This window comes from Callithrix jacchus, chromosome 7 (genome assembly GCF_049354715.1).
Source record: "Callithrix jacchus isolate 240 chromosome 7, calJac240_pri, whole genome shotgun sequence".
NCBI lineage: Eukaryota > Metazoa > Chordata > Mammalia > Primates > Cebidae > Callithrix > Callithrix jacchus.
This window is the reverse complement of record NC_133508.1, coordinates 129,789,360-129,814,526: the sequence shown is the minus strand read 5'-3', so window position 1 is coordinate 129,814,526 and position 25,167 is coordinate 129,789,360. Positions and strand designations below refer to the sequence as shown.

The following is a 25,167-nucleotide window of genomic DNA, read 5'->3' as shown; positions in this document are numbered from 1 at the left end:
GAGAAATAAATTTATAATGATACTTGGAGACTTCAATACTCTATCAGTAATAGGATACGTAGATAAAAATTCAGCTGATGACATAAGACTTGAGCAACACTATCAACCAACTTTTTCATTTATAGAACACTCCATCACAGGACAACAGAATACATATTCTTTTTAAGTACATGTGGAACATTCACTAACACAGACCATATTCTGGGCCATCACAAGTTTCAGTAAATTTAAACAAACTGAAATAATATAAAATATGCTCTGTGAACACAATGGAATTAAACTAGAAATCAATAATGGAGAAATGTCTGGAAAATTCCCAAATAGTTAGAAATTATACCTCTAGACAACCCATGGGCAAAGAAAAAATCAAAAGGAAAGTCAGAAAATACATTTATTTGAGTGAAAATACGATATATCAAAATTTATAGGCTGCAGCTAAGCAGTGCTTAGAAGAAAATATTTAGCTTTTAAATGCTTATAGTAGAAAAGGAAAAAGGTTTCATATTAATGATCTAGAATTCCATCTTAAACAGCAGCATAAATTAAACCCAAAGTAAGCAAAAGGAAGAGAAAAAGTGACAGAACCTTGCTCTCTGCTCCTTCCATTCTTGTGCAGCACCAGCCACATCCCTGAGACACTATGGTGAAAGTGAAGCCCAGAGTAAATAGATTTGGCTGTACCGGGTGCCTGGTAATCAGGGTTGCTTTTAACTCCAGCAAAGTAGATGCTGTTACCATCAATGACCCTTAACTGACCTCAACTACATGGTCTACATGTTTCAGCAGGAATTCCACCCATGGCAAGTTCCACGGCATCGTCAACGCTGAAAATGGGAAGCTTGTCATCAATGGAAATCCCATCACCATCTTCCAGGAGCAAGATCCCACCAAAATCAAACAGGATGATGCTGGCACTGATTATGTTATGGAGTTCACTGGCATCTTCACTACCAAGGAGAAGGCTGGGGTTCACTTAGAGGGCAGAGACAAAAGGGTTATCATCTTTGTCCTTTCGGCCAATGTTCCCATGTTTGTGATGGGCATGAACCATGAGAAGTATAAAAACCTCAAGATCATCAGCAATGTCTCTTGTACCACCAACTGCTTAGCCCCCTGGCCAAGATCATTCATAACAACTCTGGCATCATGGAAGGCATCAGGATCATAGTCCATGCTTTCACTGCCACCCAGAAGACTGTGCATGGCCCCTCTGGGAAACTGTGGTGTGATGGCCATGGGGCTCCTCAGAACATCATCCCTGCATCTACCTACTGGTACTGCCAAGGCTATGGACAAGACCATCCCCAAGCCAAACAGGAAGCTCACTGGCGTGGCCTTCCATGTCCCTACTGCCAACCTGTTAGTCATGGACCTGACCTGCTCTCTGGAGAAACCAGCCAAATATAATGACATCAACAAGATGGTATAGCAACATCAGAGGGGGCCCTCAAGGGCATCCAAGGCTATAATGAGCACTGGATTGTCCCCTCCAACTTTAACAGTGACAACCAGTTTCCACCTTCAATGCTGAGGCTGGCACTGCCCACAATGACCACTTTGTCAAGTTCATTTCCCAGCACGACAATGAATTTGGCTACAGCAACAGGGTGGTGGACCTCATGGTCCACAAGGCCTCCGAAGGGTAAGAGCCCCCAGACCACCAGCCCCAGCAAGAGCATGAGAGGAAAAGAGAAGCATTCAATTGCTGGGGAGTCTCTGCCACACTCAGTCCCCCACCACACTGACAATCTCCCCTCCTCACAATTTGTATACCAACCCACTGAAGAGGGAGGGGCTTCAGGGACTCTGACAATCAAATGAATATTTAATGCACTAAGTTTGCTACAGTTTTTATTTTTCTATAAAAAAGGACAAAGATAGTGACCGCAGAGTATGAGTGAGCCTATTTGAACAGATAAAATTGTACTTGCTGCCGAAGCAAGCACAGAATTAGAAAACATTAAGTAATCTGTAATTCTTTCCTTAAAAATGGAAAGCCAGATTTAAAAAATTTTTTAAATTATAAAAACATTATGTTTGTAGTTAAACTTCAATATAGAATTGGATAAAGTAAAAACTTTAAGTTCTCACCCTGATTCTTTGTTTACTTCAATTCTATGATATAGAAATAATCACTGTTAGCAGTTCATTGGATGCCTGCCAGGCCTTTTTTCCATGGCAGTCTTTTCTATCACACTGTTGAATATTAATATATAATCCATTTAATCCTCAGTACTTCATTAATTTCTTTATGAAACCCAATCTCAGCACCATAAAACCGGGCAAATAAGTGTTTTCTTTTTAACAGGTATTTCTTACTTTATCTGACTATGCCTAGTGGTAAAGATATGTGATCATACAGCATGTCATGATTTATATGTGTGGCAGTCATGAGAATATACCCTTCTAATCTTTGACTGCATAATAACCAACAGCTACAGCACTCTTAAGTTTATTCCACCTGAGTCACACCATCTTCTTATAAGCTATTTCCTGACAGTGACTGAACCCAGCAAGAATAAGGCAGGTCTAGCCCTAGAAAACAGGGGCTTCTCTGATGGGTGCCTTTGGCATGGGAACTTTCCAACAATGTCGAACTTTTCTTAGAATTCCACTGCCGTCTAAGATGTTTCTATCCAACCTAACCTCCTTCTCTTTCTCCTTCACTCAGAGTCAAATCATCGTTGCAGTCTAGCAGCTGTTTTCTCTGGCTTTTTCGCTATGTTCTCTCACATGCATTTAGCCTAATACATTTCTTGAAAGTCTAATCCCATCTTTGTATCTACTTCTCAGAAGACTTGAACACAGCATGTCAGCCATTTCCATTTTAGTAAAAAAAAAAATTTTTTTTTTTTTTTGAGACGGAGTTTCGCTCTTATTACCCAGGCTGGAGTGCAATGGCGCGATCTCGGCTCGCCGAAACCTCCGCCTCCTGGGTTCAGGCAATTATCCTGCCTCAGCCTCCTGAGTAGCTGGGATTACAGGCACGCACCACCATGCCCAGCTAATTTTTCTGTGTTTTTAGTAGAGACGGGGTTTCACAATGTTGACCAGGATGGTCTCGATCTCTTGACCTCGTGATCCACCCGCCTCGGCCTTCCAACGTGCTGGGATTACGGGCGTGAGCCACCGCGCCCGGCTCATTTTAGTAAAATTAAAAGCATCTAAGGCTTAAACAATTACCCTGACCTTAAAACAGAAACTTAGAAAACATTCCTACTTAATTAGGACACATGCCTCATGTTAAAAAATAATGTTGTAGATGGTATGGTGTACTAAAAATCTTTGCCAAATATTTTATTTTCTAACATGCCAAAAACTATTTTCTCCTTTTGAATAAGTTTAATTTCAACTGATAATGCTGCTTCTGGCTCTAACAAGATGTCCTAATTTCTGCCTTGCTGCTGCTTTAGTACACTGCTATTCAATACTTCCTACTGTTAGCTGAACTAGATTCACGACTCCAGGCAGAATAATGGCCTGGATTATGCAGAGAAGCTCTAGAGAAGAAAATTTTAGTAGGACTAATTTTTAAAGTATTCTTACTTCAAGATTTTTTTTTTTTTTTTTTTTTTTTTTTGCCTTAGTTCCACACAACTGAGTAAAGGTTAAATCCACAGTAGTGAATCTAAATTTTTGGAGTAGTCACTACTAACCATTTCACTTCTTAGCAAATAATTTAGAGAACGCAACTTTGTAAAAGCAAAGTTAACCTCTTGGGAATTTTTGGACATCCATTGGCTATAGCTTTCATAGGACTGGCCTTCCGAAGTTAAGTACAGTGTATATCCTATTAACCAATACAATTTGGACTAATAGTTGTTTAGTTAATCAAAAAAATGAGGAATTAGAAAAACTATTTCTGTATCCTATAATCGTTTTATTCTAACTTAAGAAGAAATATGCATTTAATTCACAAATCTTTTATCATAAGACCCATCTTTTTTTTTTTTAACATGAGTTCACTGATATGAGCCTCATTCTCACAAAAGCAATACACATATACCCTATGATATCTAGTTTGATTGTAATTTTTTTTGAGACAGGGTCTTGTTCTGTTGCCAAGGCTAGAGTACAATGGCACAATCATGGCTCACTGCAACCTCAAACTGCTAGGCTCAAATGATCCTCCCACCTCAGCCTCCCAATTAGCTGAGACTACAGGTATACACCACCATGCCCAGCTAAATTTTTTTGTAGAGACAGGGTCTCACTTTGTTGCTTAGGCTGGTTTCAAACTCCCTGGTTCAAGGAATCCTCTGGACTCAGCTTCCTAGAGCACTGGGATAACAGGTGTGAGCCACTGCACTTGGCCCAACAGCAATTTTTAAAGTGCCTTTCCCTTATTAAATCCTTTGGAAGCACTCACCTGAGTTTTTACTGAAACAATAACTTTTCTCTTTCATACTTAACATGTCATTGACTTATATTCATTATCATCAAAATAATAGATTCAAATGGCATAAGCAGGCTTGGGAACAACAAACCCAAGTGACTCTTGAAAGACATTTTAGACTTGCAGGTCCCTGTGGTATATTTGTCTCTGCTTTTTTGTTGTCTTATACAAAAACAGCCCACTTAACCACATTTAGGCAATAGTTTGCTGACCCCTGATATGAGGCAAGCTAGAATAGGCAACATATGTGCCTGTCTTACAGCTATCTATTACATACTTATAGCAACTAACATTTACTTTTGAAAGCTTACAATGTGCCAGGTATTACGCTAAGTGCTTCATGTGCATTATCTGATTCAAACTTCACAGCCATCCCATGGTATAAATTCTACTATTATTCCTTTTACAGATAAAGAAATTGAAACTTGGAGAGATTAAGTAACTTCCCAACAATTAATAAGTGGTGGAATTTTAAAAATAAGTGGTGGAATCATAATCTAAATGCAAGACGACCATCTTCTGAGTTACTAAACCATACCACTTCTGAAAAAGCTTTTAGCTTTTCAAGGACATACAGCACAATGATCTTAGAACACAGTGCTAATTTACAAAATATTCATAGAGAAATTAAAGGAAGATTTGACATCTTAACCCAATGAGTAAAATGTCTAATGGTATATAATCAGGCACTGATAAGAAAGGTATTCTGGAAGAGACACCAGATTTTCAGTTGTCACAAAGCTAAAGTTAGGAATGATGGGGCTGGGCGTGGTGGCTCACGCCTATAATCTCAGCACTCTGGGAGGCTGAGGTGAGCAGATTACTTGAAGTCAGGAGTTCAAAACCAGTCTGGCCAACAAGGTGAAACCCCATCTCTACTAAAAAAAAAAATACAAAAATTAGCCGTAATGGTGGGTGCCTGTAATCCCAGCTACTTGGGAGAATGAGACATGAGAATCGCTTGAACCTGGGGGGCGGAGGTTGCAGTGAGCCGAGACTGCAACACTGCACTCCAGCCTGGGCAAAGGAGCAAGACTTTGTCTCAAAAAAAAAAAAAAAAAAAAAAATGGCCTAGAGAAGTGGCTCATGCCTGTAATCCTAGCACTTTGGGAGGCCAAGGTGGGTGGATCACCTGAGGTCAGGAGTTCGAGACCAGCCTAGCCATCATGGTGAAACCCCATCTTAAAAAAAAAAAAAAAAGAAAAAGAAAAAAAAAAAAAGAAATGACTGCTCTGCTTTTTCAATAAGGTGAATTTTAATTACGGAACATAGAAGTACAACAAATTATCTTAAAAATGTAACATTCAGTTTCTTTCATAAAACATTAAAATAATAAATTACACTAAAAAATGGGAAATCAGCAATGGAGTGGGTCAGGCAGATACTTAGAGGTAGACTGAAGGTGACAGGAGGAAATACAAGCAGAAAGAAATGTACAATATCCAGATAGTATTCATATGGTAATTGAGAGCACTTTGGGCAGGAAGATAATGTTACAGAGGTCCACGACAAGGGTTATTATTGTGCAATAGTATCCCAGGATACAAAATTCAGAAAAGTAATAACATAACTAATGGAATCCATGAAGGATAATCAGGTAGCAAGCCCATTGAGTGCTCCGTAACAACTATAATTTAATTTTCACAATCACCATATGAGACGAAGACTGTTATAATCCCATCTCTGATAAGGATGCTGAAACACAGAATGAATCGTTAAATGACTTACCCAAATTCACACAGCTAATAACAGTGGACATGGAATTAAAACCCATACAGATTGTCCCCCACAGTCCACATACTCTTAACCACTGTTACAAATGGTTTCTTTGACTTAGTTGCGCCACCGCAAGCAAGTGACTGGCATCAGACTGTCTTTCAGCATAGAAAGTGTTCCAGGCACTGGGGCGAGGATCATGGTAAAGAATGGACAGAGCAACTGGAGAGACTACCTTGGAAGAACTGTGTTAACAGGGATGTTGCTGAGGAAGTAACTTGAGCATGAGAGAAAGATTAGCTTAAGAGAAGACTATACCAATTTGGGCACATTAAACTAGCAAACTAAAGTTGATAGCTAAACTGAATACAATTCCAGTCACAAATCCTGGTCCTTTGTAAGTACTTGTATTGAACTTTTAATATATGAGTATGTGGCCAGGCATGGTGGCTCACGCCTGTAATCCCAACACTTTGGGAGGCCGAGGTGGGTGGATTGTCTGAGCTCAGGAGTTGGAGACCAGCCTGGGCAACATAGTGAAACCCCATCTTTACTAAAATACAAAAAATTAGCTGGGCGTAGCAGTGTGCGCCTGTAGTCCCAGCTATTCAGGAGGCTGAGGCAAAAGAACTGCAAGTACCCGGGAGGCAGAGGTTGCAGTGAGCCAAGATCACGCCACTGCACTCCTGCCTGGGCAACAGAGCAAGACTCTGTCTCAAAAATATATATATATATATATTTATATACATAAATATATACATAAATATATACATATATATATATTTTACATATATATATGTATATATAATTTAAAAATTAAAGCAGTCATATTACAAAAGGATTTTTAGCCACATCACTAGAAGAATGCTGACAATGATCATCTAGAACAAGAATTGAGAAAGTCCCAATGTTGTGCTTTAGATAAATGTGTTCTCTGAACTACTGACATAATATTCCTTAAACTACATAATAAAATTAATATGTACTATAAACAGAGAGATGTTTGAGTCTGGACTAGCAAGGTAATCCTGTAATTTAGAATTTGCTATTCTAACTTACCTAAGGGAAAGAAAGTAGGAAAACTTACTGCTTTCTAGTTAATATGAATTTCTTTTTTATTGTTAGGTCAACAAGATAAACCAGAAATGTAGGCAAGAGCTGACCTGGAATGTAAACCTACTATTCTAGATCCAGCTCCTAAAACACAGTCCTGTTAGTTCACTGTCAGGCAGCATACAGGGAAAGGCCAAATACAGGCACTGTTTGAGGACATATCGCAAATGGTCACAGGATCCTGCCTTCCCTGTATGACAGTAATAGCTTTAGGGCTCTATAACTTTGGTAGGATGCCCATATGGTCTCATGAAAAACCTGGACACAAAATAAAATTAATTTTGAAAATAAAATTGGTCAAAAAAAAGAAAAAAGAGATAAATACCCACACCCATACCATGATTTAGGAAATATACCCATAGTATGGAAAATATAATGACCAATCTACATTATATTCTGACTTTTGCAATATTTAATGCAGATTTCCTAAGAATTAGGAAAATGTATTTTTGTACACGTATGAAGTACATATTCCCAGAGAGAAAAGTTCAAATTCTGAATAGTAATTAGTTTAGTTTAGACTAGCAATCTTTGGGTTGTATTGCTGGCAAAACCAGCATGATTTCTAAGAGTACAAATATTACCACTATTTGGCTTGACAGATTACCATAACATAAACCCACTGCTAATTTCATTAAGAGCTGTGCATCCCTGAACCTAGAAGATTACTTCTTGCCACTGCAAATACTCTGGTTCTTCCTCTTCAGGAACACCAGAATAACTTCTCATCAACATTCTATTTAAAACACAAAGAGAGGAAGAACTGTCTGGGTTCCTTAGTTTTCTGGTTCAGATTCTAGTCCATACTAAGGCCCAGCTGTATTTTTTCCCCTTGAGTTCCAAAAGATAATATGTATTTCTTATTAATTTTTTTCCTGCTTTTAAGCAGATTTTGGTAACTTGCAATCAAACAGCCTGACTAAAACAGGCAGCAGGCTTTAATTTGAAATCTAAAAGCCTGGAATGTCTAAGCCACCCAATTCTGAAACAGAACAATGGATTTTAAAAAGTACATTGAAATATTAAACCTCCTAATCAATGCTATTCAAGAGTATCATCTATTTTGAATCACAGAATCTGGGCCAAAATGCATTCAGAGAAAATACATGTCATTCATGTAGAAATAATACTTCTCAATACTATAATGCCTATAAACTTAAAAATTACATTTAACTACATTTTCTGTGACAGTGGCTTCCAAATCTATTTTAGGCAGCAGAACATTTTCTTCTAATAAAATCTTAGGTTAATGACAAATGCAGAGCATAGATGAGATCTGCTCTGGCAGAAACATATATATGCACATGTCTGGGTAGGCCCATGTGTGCATGTGTGAAAACGCTGCAGAAAACCTTGCCTGATGGCCAACCTCTTCCCCTGTTAGAGACTCCCCCTGAGGAATCACAGTGGAACCCCTTTGGCCTTCACGGAACCCCTGTGGCCTGTGTGAATCAGAGCTTGAAAACCACTGTGCTGGAGAGAGACAGCTGCCCTTCCACACTCTACAGCCACAACAAAGACACTAAATCAGTCGTGTCTATTTACCTGTGAGCTTTAAAACGTTTTCCATCAACAAAAAAATCAATATCTGGGCAACAAGGTTTCACATAAAGCTTCAATAAATCTTCTCCTAATTCAGATGCAGGATCCAAGTCATAATTATCTTTAAAAAAGAAAAACAAGACTAAAAAATAGTTTAATATTACAAACATCCAAAAATTGTCTTCTATTATTAGCAAGAGGTTTCCCACATAATTCTCTCAATTAGTTGGAATATTTAAGTGGTAAGTTAAAAATAAAACGTTTAAATCATCTACACTTGCTCCTTTGAAATACACATATTTCTACTTACATGTAAATATAGATATAGTCATGCATTGCTTAATAACAGTCATGCATCCCTCAATGACAATTCTGAGAAATATGTTGTTAGCTGATTTCACTGCTGTGTGAACATCACAGAATGTACTTACACAAACCTAGATAATATAGCCTATTACACATATAGGCTATATGGTGTAGCCTATTGCTCCTACACTATAAATATGTACCGTATGTTACTGCAATGAATAGTGTTGGCCAACTGTAACACAATGTTAAGTAGTTGTGTATAAAAAAAAGTAGTTGTGCGTGTAAACATATATAAACACAGAAAAGGTACAATAAAAATCTGGTATCATAATCTTATGAAACCTCTGTCATATATATGGTTGAATATGGAGCTCAAAAAAATTACAAAATACCATTTATATAAGGGGTAGAAAGATGATACATCAGTAAAAACGACTGAGAAATGACCAAAAAGGAAAATCAAGAAAGCATGGTGTCACAGAAAGCAGAAGTTTCAAGGAGGGCAATATTAACAATATGAAAGGCTGCAAAGAGGTTAATAAGATGTAAACAAAAAATGTCTGTTAAGCTGGCAACTGGGAGGTTACTGATGAATGTGAGGATTTTACATGGAGTGATGGAGTAAATAGTCAAAAGGCAGAGGGTTGAGGAGTAAATAAGCTCTTTTCACTTAAACTCACAATGTGTTTGGCCACTTTAAAGGGTTGCCATAGAGCCATGGCAGAGCTCTAGACAAGAGTAGGAAAACTGGATTTCAAATATCAGCTCTGTGATTGCTCTGTGTGATCTTGGGAAAGTCTCTTATGTTCCCTGAGTCTTAGGGTCCTATCTGGGTCTTACTGATAAAATCAGTCTGTAACACTTCTTAGGGTTTTATGAGACTAAATTAAATAAAGCATACAAATGGATCTACCTCAAAGCCTAGAATGTGTATTCATTCACTCATAATTAGATATAGTGACTGTAATATAACAGGAAACTAACCAGGATAGATCAGGTGAGCAATTATTGCTTTACACACCAGTAAGATCCTTTAACCCAACAAATATTTTCAAATACAGTCAATTCTTCTCTAACACCTGTTTTGAAAAAAATGAGTTTGGTCCAATACAATTCATGTATTAGGGAATAATTTGAGCATAAGATGAATTTTCCATTTTCTTAGGTACAAAATTCACATGAGAAACACTAGGCTAATGCAGAAAGCTACACTCGGCTGAACTGGGCCATGCATACACACACATGCACACCTAAACATCTACCAGATACCTCAGTTTGCTGCATGTGTTATGAGCCACACCCATTTATATCTGGTTTTATAAATTCCCATCTGACTTCAGACAACTATTAAGAGATACTTTTCTTTGAATATTTTTATGTTTCAGCATGGTCTGACCTTTCTGAGTAGAGCACCAGTAAACTTGGTTAAATGATGGTTAAACAGCAAACATGCCTTGGAAACTAGAGATATCTATTACTCCAGAAAAATTTAGAAACTTTCCTCCCCTGGAGGCCATTTCCTTATATTCCAGGGTAGGGAAATTATCTTTTCCTCCCCTCCCAGATTTACCTTCCAAAGTAAAGGTCTGTCTGTCTCTGGAGAAGAGAATGGGAAGATCTGCCAGCAATCTGTGAAAGCTTAAAGGGTCCTAATTTTGGTGTTCCTCTTCTGTGGTGCAATCCCACTGCATGAGCTGGGTAACATCAGGCCCTCACTGCATTGCCTCACAGAGTTTAGGGGCTGGCATTAAGATGCTCTGTGAGTGATAAATGGTCTGTTCTCTGATACAGGGACTTCAGATTTCCTGTCAGAACCTTTCTCTATACATACATCCATTCTTAATATTCTCTTCCCATCAATTCACAATAACTCACAAGCTGCAATCCTTTGGAAATCCACTTCTACAAGCAAACTTCAGGTCTTTTTAATGATAAAATGCTATTATGTATTATAGTATCTATGTATTTCTTAACCACTTAGCATGCATAAAACTAGGCTACCATTTTTATTAGGGTATTATTTTTATTAATGTGTCATGGTAAAGTTTTGTGTAACAGCAATTTGTGTGGCACAGTGTTTTTAAGGAATGCATATACTGTCTTGTAACAGAACTGATTCTGCTCAAGCTTCTTTACTGGTGTAGATTATACTAAGGACAATAACACAGAGGCATAGTGGCTAAAAGGAGAATTGTGAGTTATGTATGGATTTATTCATAATAACAGTATCTGCAACTACTTGGGAAAACCTGGAGTTAACAATACTGTTTTCAGTTCTCCATGCTTACATTAAAAAAAAAAAAAAAAAGTAAAGCATGTTTTTGAAGTATGCTTTTCTCTAACTGTATCGGAATATGGTTATTTTCATGGCTATAAATAAAGCTCCATAAAAAAATACCTCACCATTGGAAATTAAATCATCTCTGTCACTGATATCCTCTGGAATTTCATGCTTCTGAAGAGAACAATCCGATGAGTTCTTAGACTTTGGAAAATTGATGTCAAGTTGCTTTTGTGATATCCCAATCTCCACTATCTTTTTCCTAAGAATTTCCTCTTCATAGTTTTTTACATTTCTGTTTGATGAATATATAACCCTAAAAGACAAAATATAAAATACTAATTAAATAATATTGGTGATTCTTTTTTTAACTTGAGTTTTAATTATGTACATAAATAGCAACATGAGAACAAGGAGTTCTAAGGCATTCATTATCTAAGTTCCTAAGAGTTCATTATCTCTAGGTGAAAGGGTTTCAGATTAGTTTGCTTGTAGGATGGTATCACCCATGATAACAGAGTTCTGGTCTAGTTTTTCCTGAAGAAGAAAGCCAATTTAATACATTCAATACTGACTTCTCTGTCATTTTTCTGTAGAAATACTGATTTAATCTCACGCCAGTTAGAATGGCGATCATTAAAACATCTGGAAACAACAGATGCTGGAGGATGTGGAGAAATAGGAACACTTTTACACTGTTGGTGGGAGTGTAAATTAGTTCAACCATTGTGGAAGATAGTGTGGCGATTCCTCAAGGCCTTAGAAATAGAAATTCCATTTGACCCAGCAATCCCATTACTGGGTATATATCCAAAGGACTATAAATCATTCTACTATAAGGACACATGCACACAAACGTTCACTGCGGCACTGTTTACAATAGCAAAGACCTGGAACCAACCCGAATGCCCACTGATGATAGACTAGACTGGGAAAATGTGGCACATATACACCATGGAATATTATGCAGCCATCAAAAATGATGAGTTCGTTTCCTTTGTAGGGACATGGATGAATCTGGAGAACATCATTCTCAGCAAACTGACACAAGAACAGAAAACGAAAGACCGCATATTCTCACTCATAGGCGGGTGATGAACAATGAGAACACATGGACATAGGGAGGGGAGCACTACACACTGGGGTCTATTGGGGGGAATAGAGGAGGGACAGCGGGGGTGGGGAGCTGGGGAGGGATAGCATGGGGAGGAAGGCAGCAAATCACACTGCCACGTGTGTACCTATGCAACTATCTTGTATGTTCTGCACATGTACCCCAAAACCTAAAATGCAATTTAAAAAATAATAAATTAAATAAAAAATAAATAAATAAAAGAAATACTGATTTATTCTATGGCGTTTCCAATGTTTACCTAAAACTGATTAAGATGGGCAGAGCCTGGAATTTTCTACTTAGTTCCAGGTGAATTCTTCACATTTCCTGACTTTTGAAAGTTCTCCTTCCACAAATCTTCTATGAGGATATATCCTCATAAACTTGTCATATAATCTCTCCCCACTGACCTGGGCAAACACGATGGCTTACTGTGGATCATTGTGTATAACAGAGGGAGGCAGCTAATCCCATTAAACCAGGCAGATACACTAGCTTCTTTATTTTTGAACCTCCATCCAAAAGGAGTCCAATAAGGCCGACAAAACCAATAACACCAAGTCTTGGAAAAAATCCAGGAGGTGCATTTTGGAGATAGTCATAGCTGTCTAACCCACACTGAACCAAACTTTGCATCTTGGGCTTAGTTTGGGAGTACGTTTCCTGACACCAGCTTGTGTATGGCTCACGGTAGTGATGGAGCTGTGAGATGCTTTCTTCAAGCAGGCTCCTTGACTTCTCCACATACTTCGATTGACCCTCAGGAACTGAGTAGAGTGAAAGCTCATCAAACTTCATGGAATTTTTGGGAGGTGAGTCCTCTTTTGGTGCAGCATAACTTTGAAGGTGAGCAAGCTCAGACTGGCTGGCCCCACGGACCTCTGAATTACATTGAACATGTCACTGGCAGTGGTGGCTCTGGCCATACTGGTGATTCTTAAAAAGAGAATACTAGTATCCTTAGTGTGTCCCTTTCATATATAATATTAAACCTTCTTAATTTGGACTAACTGTAGAAAGGTAAATCTAAAACAGCAGAAGCAGGCTGGGCATGGTGGCTCACACCTGTAATCCCAGCCCTCTGGAGGCTGAAGCGGGCAGATCGCTTGAGGTCAGGAGTTCAAGACAACCCTGACCAACATGGCGAAATCCCATATCTACCAAAAAAACACACAAAAATTAGCTGAGCATGGTTGCAGGCGCCTGTAAGTTACTTGGGAGACTGAGACATGAGAATCTCTTAAACCCAGGAGGCAGAGGTTGCAGTGAGTTGAGATTGTGCCACTGTACTCCATCCTAGGCAACAGAGCAAGACTCCATCTCAAATAATAATAATAAAATAAAACAGCAGAAGCCAGGTACAATGGCTCATGCCTGTAATCCTAACACTTTGGGAGGCCAAGGCAGGAGGATCGCTTGAGCTCAGGAGTTCAGACTCATTCTATGAGTCCAGGATTACTAACACAAAAGCAGACAAAGGCATCACAAGGAAAGAAATACACAGGCTGACATTCCTTATTAATGTAAATGAAAAAACCCTCAGCCAGGCAGGCGCAGTGGCTCATGTCTATAATCCCAGCACTTTGGGAAGCCGAGGCGGGTGGATCACGAGGTCAAGAGATTGAGACCATCCTGGTCAACAAGGTGAAACCCCGTCTCTACTAAAAATACAAAAATTAGCTGGGCATGGTGGTGCGTGCCTGTAGTCCCAGCTACTCGGGAGGCTGAGGCAGGAGAATTGCTTGAATTCAGGAGGCGGAGGTTGCGGTGAGCCGAGATCACACCATTGCACTCCAGCCTGAGTAACGACAGCAAAACTCCGTCTCAAAAAAAAAAAAAAGCCCTCAACAAAACAACTGTAAACTGAATCCAGCAGTATATAAAAAGGATTATACACTATGGCAAACAGATTTATCTCAGGAATTCAGAAAATTAATGTTATACACCATACCAGTAAAATAAAGGACAAAAACCACATGATCATTCCAATCAATGCAGAAAAATCATTTGTCAAAGTCCAACACCCTGTCATGATAAAACTGTCAACAAACTAAGAATAAAAGAGAATGTCCTCAACTTGATAAAGGACATCTAAGAAAAATCCACAGCTGACATCATAAGTTAATGGTAACTGAAAGTTTTCTTTAGAAGATCATCAAAGATGTCTGTTCTTATCACTTCTATTCAACATCTTACAGGAGGTTTTAGCCAGGGTAATTAGGCAAGAAAAAGAAAAGGCATCACTGCATGGTAAAGAAATAAGTAAAGCTATCTTTATTTATAGATGACAAATTTGTATACATAAAATCCTTAGAAATCCACAAAAAAAACTACTAAACAAGTTCAGCAAGGTTGCAGGATACAAGACCAACATGTAAAAATCAATTATGTGTTTATATACTAGCAATGAACAATCAAAAATGAAATCAGAAAATAATTCAATTTACAACAGTATTCTAAAAAATAAAAATACCAGAAATATATTTAACAAAAAAAGTACAAGACACTCATTGAAAGCTACAAAACAATGTTGAAAGCAATTAAATAAATGGAAACACATTTCATGTTCATGGATTAGATAACAATATTGCTAAAATAGTAGTACTTTCTGAATTGATCTACAGATTAAATGTAATCCTTATTAAAATTCTGGCTGAATTTTTTTTTCCAGAAATTGACAAGTCAATCCTCAAATTCAAATGGAAATACAAGGGGTCCAGAATAGCCAAAACAATCTTGCAAAGAACAAAGTTGGAGGATTCACACTTCTCAATTTTCTAAGCTTCCTACAAAGCTACAGTAGTTAAGACTGTGTGGTACTAGTATAAGGATGGTTGATATATAGATCCATGGAATAGAACTGAGTCTGGAACATACATATATAGGCAACTAATTTTTGACAAGGGTGTCCAGATAATAATGCAATAGGGAAAGAACAGTCTCCCCCATAAATGGTGCTGAGACAACTGAACATCCAAATGCAAAAGAATGAAGTTAGACCCTAACCTCATACCATATACAAAAATTAACTCAGAATAGATTAAAGACCTAAGTAGAAAAGCTAAAAGTATAAAACTGTTATAAGTAAACAGAGGCATAAATCTTCATGACCTTGGATTAGGCAATGGTGTCTTAGATATGATACCAGAAGCACAGAGACAAAAGAAAAGATAAAGTAGAAATCGCAGAAATTAAAGATGTCTGATTTCCAGAATACCCTTAAAAAGAACCCATAGAATGAAAGAACACTTCTGCAAATCATGTCTGATAAGAGTCTACTGTCCCAGTATATACAGAGAACTCTTAAAACATAATAGTATAAAGAGAAATAGTTCAATTTTAAAATGGGCAAAGGATGTGATTAGTTTTCCAAATATGTAAAAATGACTGACGTGCATACAAAAATTGCTCAATATCATTAACTATCATGAGAATGCAAATGAAAACAGTAAGATACCAGTTCACATCCACTAGGATAGGTATAATTTTTTTTTTAAAAAACCCAGATAACATGTTGAGAATATGGAGAAATTGGAAACTGTACATGCTGGTGGTAATGTAAAATGGTACAGCCATTTTGGAAAACAGTCTGTCAGTTCCTCAAAAGGTTAAACAGAGTTATTATATGACCCAGTAATTCCACTTCTAAGTATGTAACACAAGAGACTTGAAAATGTTTGTTCACACAAAAATGTATATATAAATGTTCATAGCAGATTTATTCATAATGGTCAAAAAGTTGAAGTAACCCAAAAGCCTATCATCTGATGAATGGGCAAACAAAATATAGTATATCCATATGTAGGGGGGATTAGGTAACATAGCAGGCCTGACTGCTCTACCTTGAAAGATTTATTTACAAGCTTGGCCCTTGGCTGGTATCTGGAAACATGGATTTGGGTGGTGTTCTTGGCATTCTCTAAATGTAAAGGTGGCTCACTATGTCTAAATTGTTTATACAAGCAATAGTTTATGCTGAACACTGACTTTCCTCCTGGGAGTCTCAAATTTGGGTACACATTGGGCAGGAGTACCTACATGACCAATTCCCAATAAAAAACCCTGGGCAATGAGCTTCTAATGAGCGTCCCTTGTTGCCAACATTTCAGAAGCATTGTCACAACTCATTGTTGGGGAAATTAAGTGTGTCCTCTGTGATCTCACTGGGAGAGGACCCTTAGAAACTGGTGCCTTCAGTTAGAATGGTGATCATTAAAAAATCTGGAGACAAAAGATGCTGGAAAGGATGTGGAGAAATAGGAACACTTATACAGTGCTGGTGGGAGTGTAAATTAGTTCAACCATTGTGGAAGACAGTGTGGCGATTCCTCAAGGACCTAGAAATAGAAATTCCATTTGACCCAGAAATCCCATTACTGAGTATATATCCAAAGGATTATAAATAGTTCTACTATAAGGACACATGCACACGAATGTTCACTGCAGCACTGTTTACAATAGCAAAGACCTGGAACCAACCCGAATGCCCATCGATGATAGACTGGACTGGGAAAATGTGGCACATATACACCATGGAATATTATGCAGCAATCAAAAACGATGAGGTTGTGTCCTTTGTAGGGACATGGATGAATCTGGAGAACATCATTCTCAGCAAACTGACAGAAGAACAGAAAAGGAAATACCACATGTTCTTACTCATAGGCGGGTGTTGAACAATGAGAACACATGGACACAGGGAGAGGAGCACTAGGGGAGGGATAGCGGGAGGTGGGGAGTTGGGAAGAGACAGCATGGGGAGAAATGCCAGATATAGGTGAAGGGGAGGAAAGCAGCAAATCACACTGCCAGGTGTGTACCTATGCAACTATCTTGCATGTTCTGCACATGTACCCTAAAACCTAAAATGCAATAAAAAAAAAAGAAACTGGTGCCTTGATTTTCATGAACTTTGCCCCATACAGCTTTTCCTTTTGTTTCCTTTCTTTGTAAATCATAGTGTTCAGTATGACTATATGCTGAGTACTGTGAGTCCTCTCAGCAAATCATCAAACCTGAGGATGATCCTAGTGATCCCTGATCTATCATATAACAAAATATTCAGCCATAAAGGGAATGAAGTATTGATACATGCCACAACATAGATGAACTGTGAAAATATCATGTCAAGTTTAGAAAGCCAGACATAAAAGGCCATATACTTTATGATTTCATTTATATGAAATGACCAGAATAGGCAAGTCCATAAAGACAGAAAGTAGGTTGTTTGCCAGGGGCTGGGTGTAGGAGGAAATAGGGGTGACTGCTAATGGTTATGGGGCTTCTTTCTGGGATAATAAAGATATTCTGGAATTAGTGATATTGGTGGCACATTGTGAATATATTAAACCACTGAGCCATACACTTTAGAAGGGTGAATTTTATAGTATGTGAAAATTATATCCATTAAAAAAAGAGTAGATGGGAGGAAAGGAATTGGTGAGAGTGTGACAGATAATCATTGAGGAGCTTTGATGTGAAAAGGAGCAGAGCATTAGGGTATTAGCTGGTAGAGTATTAGCTAAAAGTGAAGTTAGGTCAGGAAAAAGTTATTTTTTAGGTGGGGGAGAAAATACCACGCTTAAATGAGGAGATCTAAGACAGAAGAAATTTTCTGTGGAAAAATGAAAACTGCTAGAACAATGTCCCTGACTAGGTGAAAAGGAATAAGATGAGATCTGGTGGACAAATAGAGGATTTGATTTTAGAAGTACTGACAGTTCATCAGTAATAACAGGGAAGAAAATAAAGCATATAGGTGCAGACACAAGTATGTGGATTGATACAGAAGAAGTTTGTAAAAGTTCTCACTGCTTTGAGTTTATCAGTGAAATAGAAAGCAATGTCATCAAAAGTGAGAATGAAGAGGAACAGCTGAAGGTTCAGGAAACAGGAAGTATAAAATAATACTCCAGGAAAGTGGGAACTCCAATAGGACTAGGGAAATATAGGTGATTGGCCAGATGCTATGGCTCATGCCTATAATCTCAGCACTTTGGGAGGCTGAGGTGGAAGAATCGCTTAAGCTCAGGAATTCTAGACTAGCCTGGGCAACACAGCATGACCCCCATCTCTATAAAAACTAGAAAACTTAGCTGGGTGTGGTGGCATACACCTGTAGTCTATAGTTCCAGTTACTTGAGAGGATCAGTTGAGTTGAGGTGTTCAAGGTTACAGTAAACTATGATTGTACCACTGTACTCCAGCCTGGGCAACAGAATAAAAGACCATCTCAAAAAAAGAAAAAGAAAAAACGGAAATATAGGTGATTGCATGTAGTACGACTAACAGCACTAAGTGCCTACTGGTGGTTAGCATGACTGTGTTTTTCCAGCCACCATCAACTGTGTGAATGCAGAAGTAGAGAAGTCAGAGTTGAATGTAAGATTTGGGATATTGACATACAAATCAAACTCAAAGGAAACAATGGAGTTGAAGCTGCATGCAAAGGGAGTAGTAAAATGATAGCAAAAGGAATTTAAGCTGAGTAAGGAGGAAAATGAGGACATAAGAGGATAAAAGACAATTAAAATATAGGCTGGACTTGGTGGTTCATACCTATAATCCCTGCACTTTGGGAGGCTGAGGTGGGTGGATCACATGAAGTTAGGAGTTCGAGACCAGGCTGGCCCATATACCAAAATCCTGTCTCTATTGAAAACACAAAATTAGCTTGGCATGGTGGCAGGTGACTGTAATCCCAGCTACTTGGGAGGCTGAGGCACAAGAATTGCTTGAGCCTTGGAGGCAGAAGTTGCAGTGAGCTGAGACCATGCCACTGTCCTCCAGCCTGGATACTCAAAAAATAAAATTAAAAAAGTAGTAAGATTAACTCTACCAGGACCTGCAATTAATGAATTATTGTACTTGAAGTCCTAAAGGGAATAAGCTAGAAAAACAGGATGTAGAAGTTAGAGAATAAGATTCTTGGCATCAAGATTATGGGGGCTGCAGCTATTGGTAACAGCACTATTTAGGATTTGACATGGCAGTGAGTAGTTGAGGTAGAGTGGATAACAAGATTACTAGAAGACAGGAATTGAAGGCACTGAGAGACCAGGTTACTGGAAACATCATCTATGAAGCAACTGCAATTACTAAGACATAAACTTAGGAAAATTGACAATAGTAGCTAAAATCTTTAAGGAATGAGGACTGATCTGGTAGTCTGCAGATGACTGTCCTGTGATATAGACTAGAAAAATGACAGTCAACGATAGGGGAGTAAGAAGGAAGGAAGCAAGGACATTCATGAATGTCTCAAATGTACCGGAATTTTGGTGTTATTCAGGTATAGTGAGGCCAACAGATCAGGAAATAATTGCCATTGAAAAGATAATTTGTTAATTATAATTTACAAGAAGAAGGGGTACACCATACAGGGCCACACAGGGAAGCAACGGGATTTGTCAGAAGCAGCAAGGGGAAGGCATGGATAAAAGTCTTTATTGGGGTTTTCAAGGGAAGGAATGAGCAAGGCAAAGTAAGCAACTGAACAGGATCAGGACTGGATTGTTTGAATAATGTTGGCTGGCTCTGGGCTACAAGAGTGATCCGTAGTTGTCTGGTACCTGGCTATGGGATGACTAGGGGAAAAGAATATTATCTCCTGAAATATGAGAACCAGATAGAGAATGTGAATATATGGGTTGGTGCATGTACTTAGGATTGGCTAGTTCTCAGGCAAGTCATTTACTATCTCTAGGAATTAGCTAACCCTGGGAGGGGCAGTCTTCTCCCCCAACCCCATCAACAAGAACCCAGATACCAGAAAGAAAATACAACAAGGAAGACACCTATTCCAAATACTTTCAATCCTTGTAGTATAAGGAATGTGAAAGAGACAATGGCCACTGCCAAAGAAAGCTTGCAGAGGAAATGATATTCTTTGTTCTGTGCTCTTTTATATTTTTACCTTAGTGAGACTTGATTCTGGCATCTCCCAGATCTTGATGTTAAATGAAAAATTCAAAGGTCCTCCCTCTTTTCTTTACCTCTCACATGCACACACATTCTCATAACAATAGTCAGGTTATCATCCTGAATTGAATTTTAATCATGAGGTCATAAAGTGAGCACAACTTCCCACTGACAATCATTTGACCCCTATCTGAAGTCACTGCATATAAAACAACTTTTCAGGAGGCCGAGGCGGGTGGATCACGAGGTCAAGAGATCGAGACCATCCTGGTCAACATGATGAAACCCCGTCTCTACTAAAAATACAAAAAATTGGCTGGGCACGGTGGCGTGTGCCTGTAATCCCAGCTACTCGGGAGGCTGAGGCAGGAAAATTGCCTGAACCCAGGAGGCAGAGGTTGCAGTGAGCCCGCCATTGCACTCCAGCCTGGGTAACAAGAGCGAAACTCTGTCTCAAAAAAAAAGAAACAACTTTTCAAAGGCTGTATTTCACATTCTAACTCAAGGGCACAAAGTGCACACCAAAGAGTTATAATAAGTAGCAACATAAAAGATTATTTCAAAATCTTTATCAGTTACTTAAAAAGAAAGGATATTTCACAAAGCAAAAATTCAAGAAATTATTTTATTGGAATTTTCACTAGGAGAAATTTTCATGTCAACATTTTCCATTGTACTGTTTTCCTTTTGCCTTCTTTTCATACAAAATTCAAAGCAATGTGCTTTAAAAGCAAAAAAAAAAAAGGGGGGGGCACGTCCCAAGTTATTTCTATGTGCAAGACACCACATGAGGCACCACTGGAGATGTGCACATCAATGAGACAATCTAATCTCAAGGAGCTTACATAATTACAGACATACACCACTAACCTAATACAAAACAGAATATGATTAAGTGCTTAAAATAGAGCACTGTGGAGGGCTATGAAGCAGAAAGCCAGCTACTCCAACGGCTTTGTTTGAAATGAGAAAACTGAAGCTGAAAAAAATAAAACAAGATAATGCACAGTCAGAAGATCTTATTGCCAAGTCCAGTCCAACGCTTCCTCCACTCTCCCATACTGGGTCTAACTCAATCTTTTCTAATCACTTTTAATGATAGCAAATAAAAGATATCACTGATGCAATGCCTCCCTTTCTCTACCGTATACAAATTTGATCTATGCCAAGGATCTTTTTGTTTTGTTTTGAGACAAAGTCTCGCTCTGTTGCCCAGGCTGGAGTGCAGTGGCATGATCTCTGCTCACTGCAACCTCTGCCTCCTGGGTTCAAGCCATTCTCCTGCCTCAGCCTCCTGAGTAGCTGGGACTACAGGTGAATGCCACCACACCCGGCTAATTTTTGATATTTTTAATAGAGACGGGGTTTTACCGTTTTAGTGAGGATGGTCTTGATCTCCTGACCTTGTGATTTGCCTGCCTCAGCCTCCCAAAGTGCTGGGATTACAGGCATGAGCCACTACACCCAGCCAGGATCTTCTTTTAAACATACGCTCAACAGCTGAAGAAACGTATAATTTCATAGCAGCTACTATTATGAATAACACAATAATCATGAGATCATAAAGCAAGCACAACTTTCCACTGACAATCATTTCAGCCATATCTGAAGTCACTACTTATAAAACAATCTTATTCAGTGCTTACCATATGCCCAGGCCACCGTGCTAAGTGTTTTATAACCATCACACTTAATACTCATGACACCACTATAGGTATTATTAATGTGTCTGTTTTTCAGATGAGGAAACTAATGGTGAGTGATTAGTCTAAGTTCACACAGAAGTGGTAGACCTGGCTTCACTACAAAGCTTGTTCTTACAACAACTTTCTACCACGTACTAGAAGAAAAAAAGTGTGCACTTTAAAATCAGTATTTTGGCCGGGGACAGTGGCTCACCCCTGTAATCCTAGCACTGTGGGAGGCCAAGACGGGCAGATCATCTTGAGTTCAAGACCAGCCTGATCAACATGGAGAAACCCGTCTCTACTAAAAATACAAAATTAGCTGGGTATGGTGGCACATGCCTGCAATCCCAGCTACTTGGGAGGCTGAGGCTGGAGAAATGCTTGAACCCGGGAGATGAAGGTTGCAGTGAGTTGAGATTGCGCCACTGCACTCCAGCCTGGGCAACAACACCAAAACTCCGTCTCAGAAAAAAAATAAAGTTGGTATTTCAAACTCAATGTTGAGCCTATAACCTATACTGAAAAAAAAAAATAATGATTTTCTAAGTTGTACTTAAAGTATCTGCTTAAGTTGTAGTATATTAAGTTCTTTGAATGAACACAGGAAGCCAAGGTTAGGCAACTTTCCATTTATGCTTTCCATAGGAGCTTCACACATGAAACAGAAATGATAAAGAAAAAAGGCAACTGCTAAAGCATAAAATGAATAAGCCAAATCACATAAATATACTTAAAATGTAATCATCCAAAGATAATTTTCTATACTAATGTAAATGTCATTTTTATTATAGGCAAAAACCATGTCAGCAAATAACTAAAAGACTGGCATCTAAAAAACTTCTGGGATATAAGGATAGATATAAAAGATACATAAGGACATAAAAACACAAAAATCCAACTGACTTCTCATACAAAAACAGATGAGTGATACTGGCCTAAGGACAGACATACCAACCAATGGAATAAAACTGAGAAATCAGAAATAAACCCTCACATTTACTGGTGAATTAGCTTAGGCTGCCATAATGAAATACCATAGACTGAGTAGCTTAAATAACAGAAATTTATATCTCAGTTTTTGGAGGCTAAAAGACCAAGATGAAGTGCCAGCATGTTGTGTTCGGGTGAGGGCTTCCTGGCTTCCAGACACCATTGCCTGACTGCGTTCTTGGATGACAGGGATAGAGTAGGTGTGCACATAAGCTCTCTGGTGCCTCCTTTTTTTCTTTTTTTTGGATACAGTCTTACTCTGTTGCCCAGGCTGATGTAGTGGCATGATCTTGGCTCACTACAACCTCTGCCTCTAGGTTCAAGTGATCCTCCCACTTCAGCCTCCTGAGTAGCCAAGCCTACAGGTGCACACCACCACACCCAGCTAATTTTTTGTATCTTTGATAAAGATTGGGTTTTGGCATGTTGCCCAGGCTGGTCTCAAACTCCTGGACTCAGGTGATTCACCCACCTCAGCCCCCACAAAGTTCTAGGACTACAGGCATGAATCTTCTGCCCGAGTCTTCTTATACAGGCACTAATCCTTATGAAGACCTCACCCTCATGAACTCATCTCAACCTATCTCCTAAAGGCCCCATCTTCATCTACTACCACACTGAGGGTTAAGGCTTCAACATATAAATTTTGGGTTGAGATAACTGCAGTCCACAGCAATGGGCAACCGATTTTCAATAAAGGTGTTCAGAAAATCTGAAGAAAAGAAGGGAGTGAAGGAGGAAAAAAATTGGTGCTGTTGACAACTGCATATCCACATACAAAAGTATGAAGCTAGACCCCTTCCTTACATGATGCATGGCAATTAACTCGAAATGGATATAGACCTAAATGTAAGAACTAAAAATATAAAACCATAAAATTCTAAGAAGGAAATACAGGAGTAAGCTGGGCATAGAGGCACATGCCTATAATCTCCACTACTTGGGAGACTCACTTGAGCCCAGGAGTTATAGACCAGCCTATGAAACACAGCAAAACCCTGTCTCAAAAAATATATATGCATACATACACATACACACACACACAAGTGTATTAGTCTGGTTTTGCTTTGCTATCAAGAACTACCTAAGACAGGGTAATTTATGATGAAAAGAGGTTTAATTGACTCCCATTTCCCCAGGCTGTACAGGAAGCATGGCTGGGGAGGCCCCAGGAAACTTACAATCAAGGCAGATGGTGAAGAAGAAGGAATCATGTCTTACGTGGCCAGAGAATGAGAAAGAGCTCTAGAGAACAGCAGGGAGGTGCTACACACTTGTAAACAACCAGATCTCCTGAGAACTCACTATCATGAGAACAGCAATGGAGAAATCCACCCCCATGATCCAATCACCTCCCACTAGGCCCCTCATCCAACCCTGGGATCACAATTTGACATGAGATTTGGGTAGAGACACAAATCCAAACCATATTAATGAGTAAATTTTTAAAACCCTGGATTAGGCAATGGTTTCTTAGCCATCACACCAAAAGCACAGTGACAAAAGAAAAATTAGATAAGCGGGCCTGGCACGGTGGCTCAAGCCTATAATCCCAGCACTTTGGGAGGCTGAGGCTGGTGGATCACGAGGTCAAGAGATCAAGACCATCCTGGTCAACAGGGTGAAACCCCATCTCTACTAAAAATACAAAAAATTAGCTGGGCATGGTGGCGCATGCCTGTAATCCTAGCTACTCAGGAGGCTGAGGCAGGAGAATTGCCTGAACCTAGGAGGCAGAGGTTGTGGTGAGCCGAGATCGCACCACTGCACTCCAGCCTGGGTAACAAGAGTGAAACTCTAAAAAAAAAAAAAAAAAAAAAAAAGAAAGAAAGAAAAATTAGATAATCTAGACTACATAAAAAAATTTTTTTTTTTTGGAGACAGGAGTCTTGTTCTGTTGCCCAGGCTGGAGTGCAGTGGCGCGATCTCCACTCGCTGCAACTTCCACCTTCTGGGTTCAGGTGATTCTCCTGCCTCAGTTTCCTGAGTAGCTGGGATTTCAGGCATGCACCATCATGCCCAGCTAATTATTTTGTATTTTTAATGGAGACAGGGTTTCACCATGTTGGCCAGGCTGGTCTTGAACTCCTGACCTCAG

General features: G+C 38.9%; 1 protein-coding gene and 1 pseudogene across 10 annotated transcripts in view; both read right to left on the bottom strand.

Annotated features, from left to right (window-relative positions):
- Positions 1–25,167, bottom strand: part of BTBD8 (BTB domain containing 8) — a 99,705-nt gene that overhangs the window by 65,293 nt on the left and 9,245 nt on the right. For 5 of the 10 annotated variants that reach the window (XM_078332423.1, XM_078332426.1, XM_078332425.1 and 2 more), the window contains 2 exons: positions 11,480–11,673; positions 8,771–8,888 (listed from right to left, as the gene is read on the bottom strand). The exons of 1 other annotated variant lie outside the window; for it this stretch is intronic. Coding sequence is in view for 2 of the 9 variants with exons in the window: in XM_009001687.4 (XP_008999935.3) it covers positions 8,771–8,888; positions 11,480–11,673 (312 nt within the window). In the remaining 7 variants the exon portion in view is untranslated. The remainder of the gene's footprint in view (positions 1–8,770; positions 8,889–11,479; positions 11,674–25,167) is intronic. 4 more of the 10 variants (XM_078332427.1, XM_078332428.1, XM_078332422.1 and 1 more) reach the window with 1 other exon arrangement.
- On the bottom strand, positions 12,719–13,514 carry LOC144577047 (MICOS complex subunit MIC26 pseudogene; annotated as a pseudogene).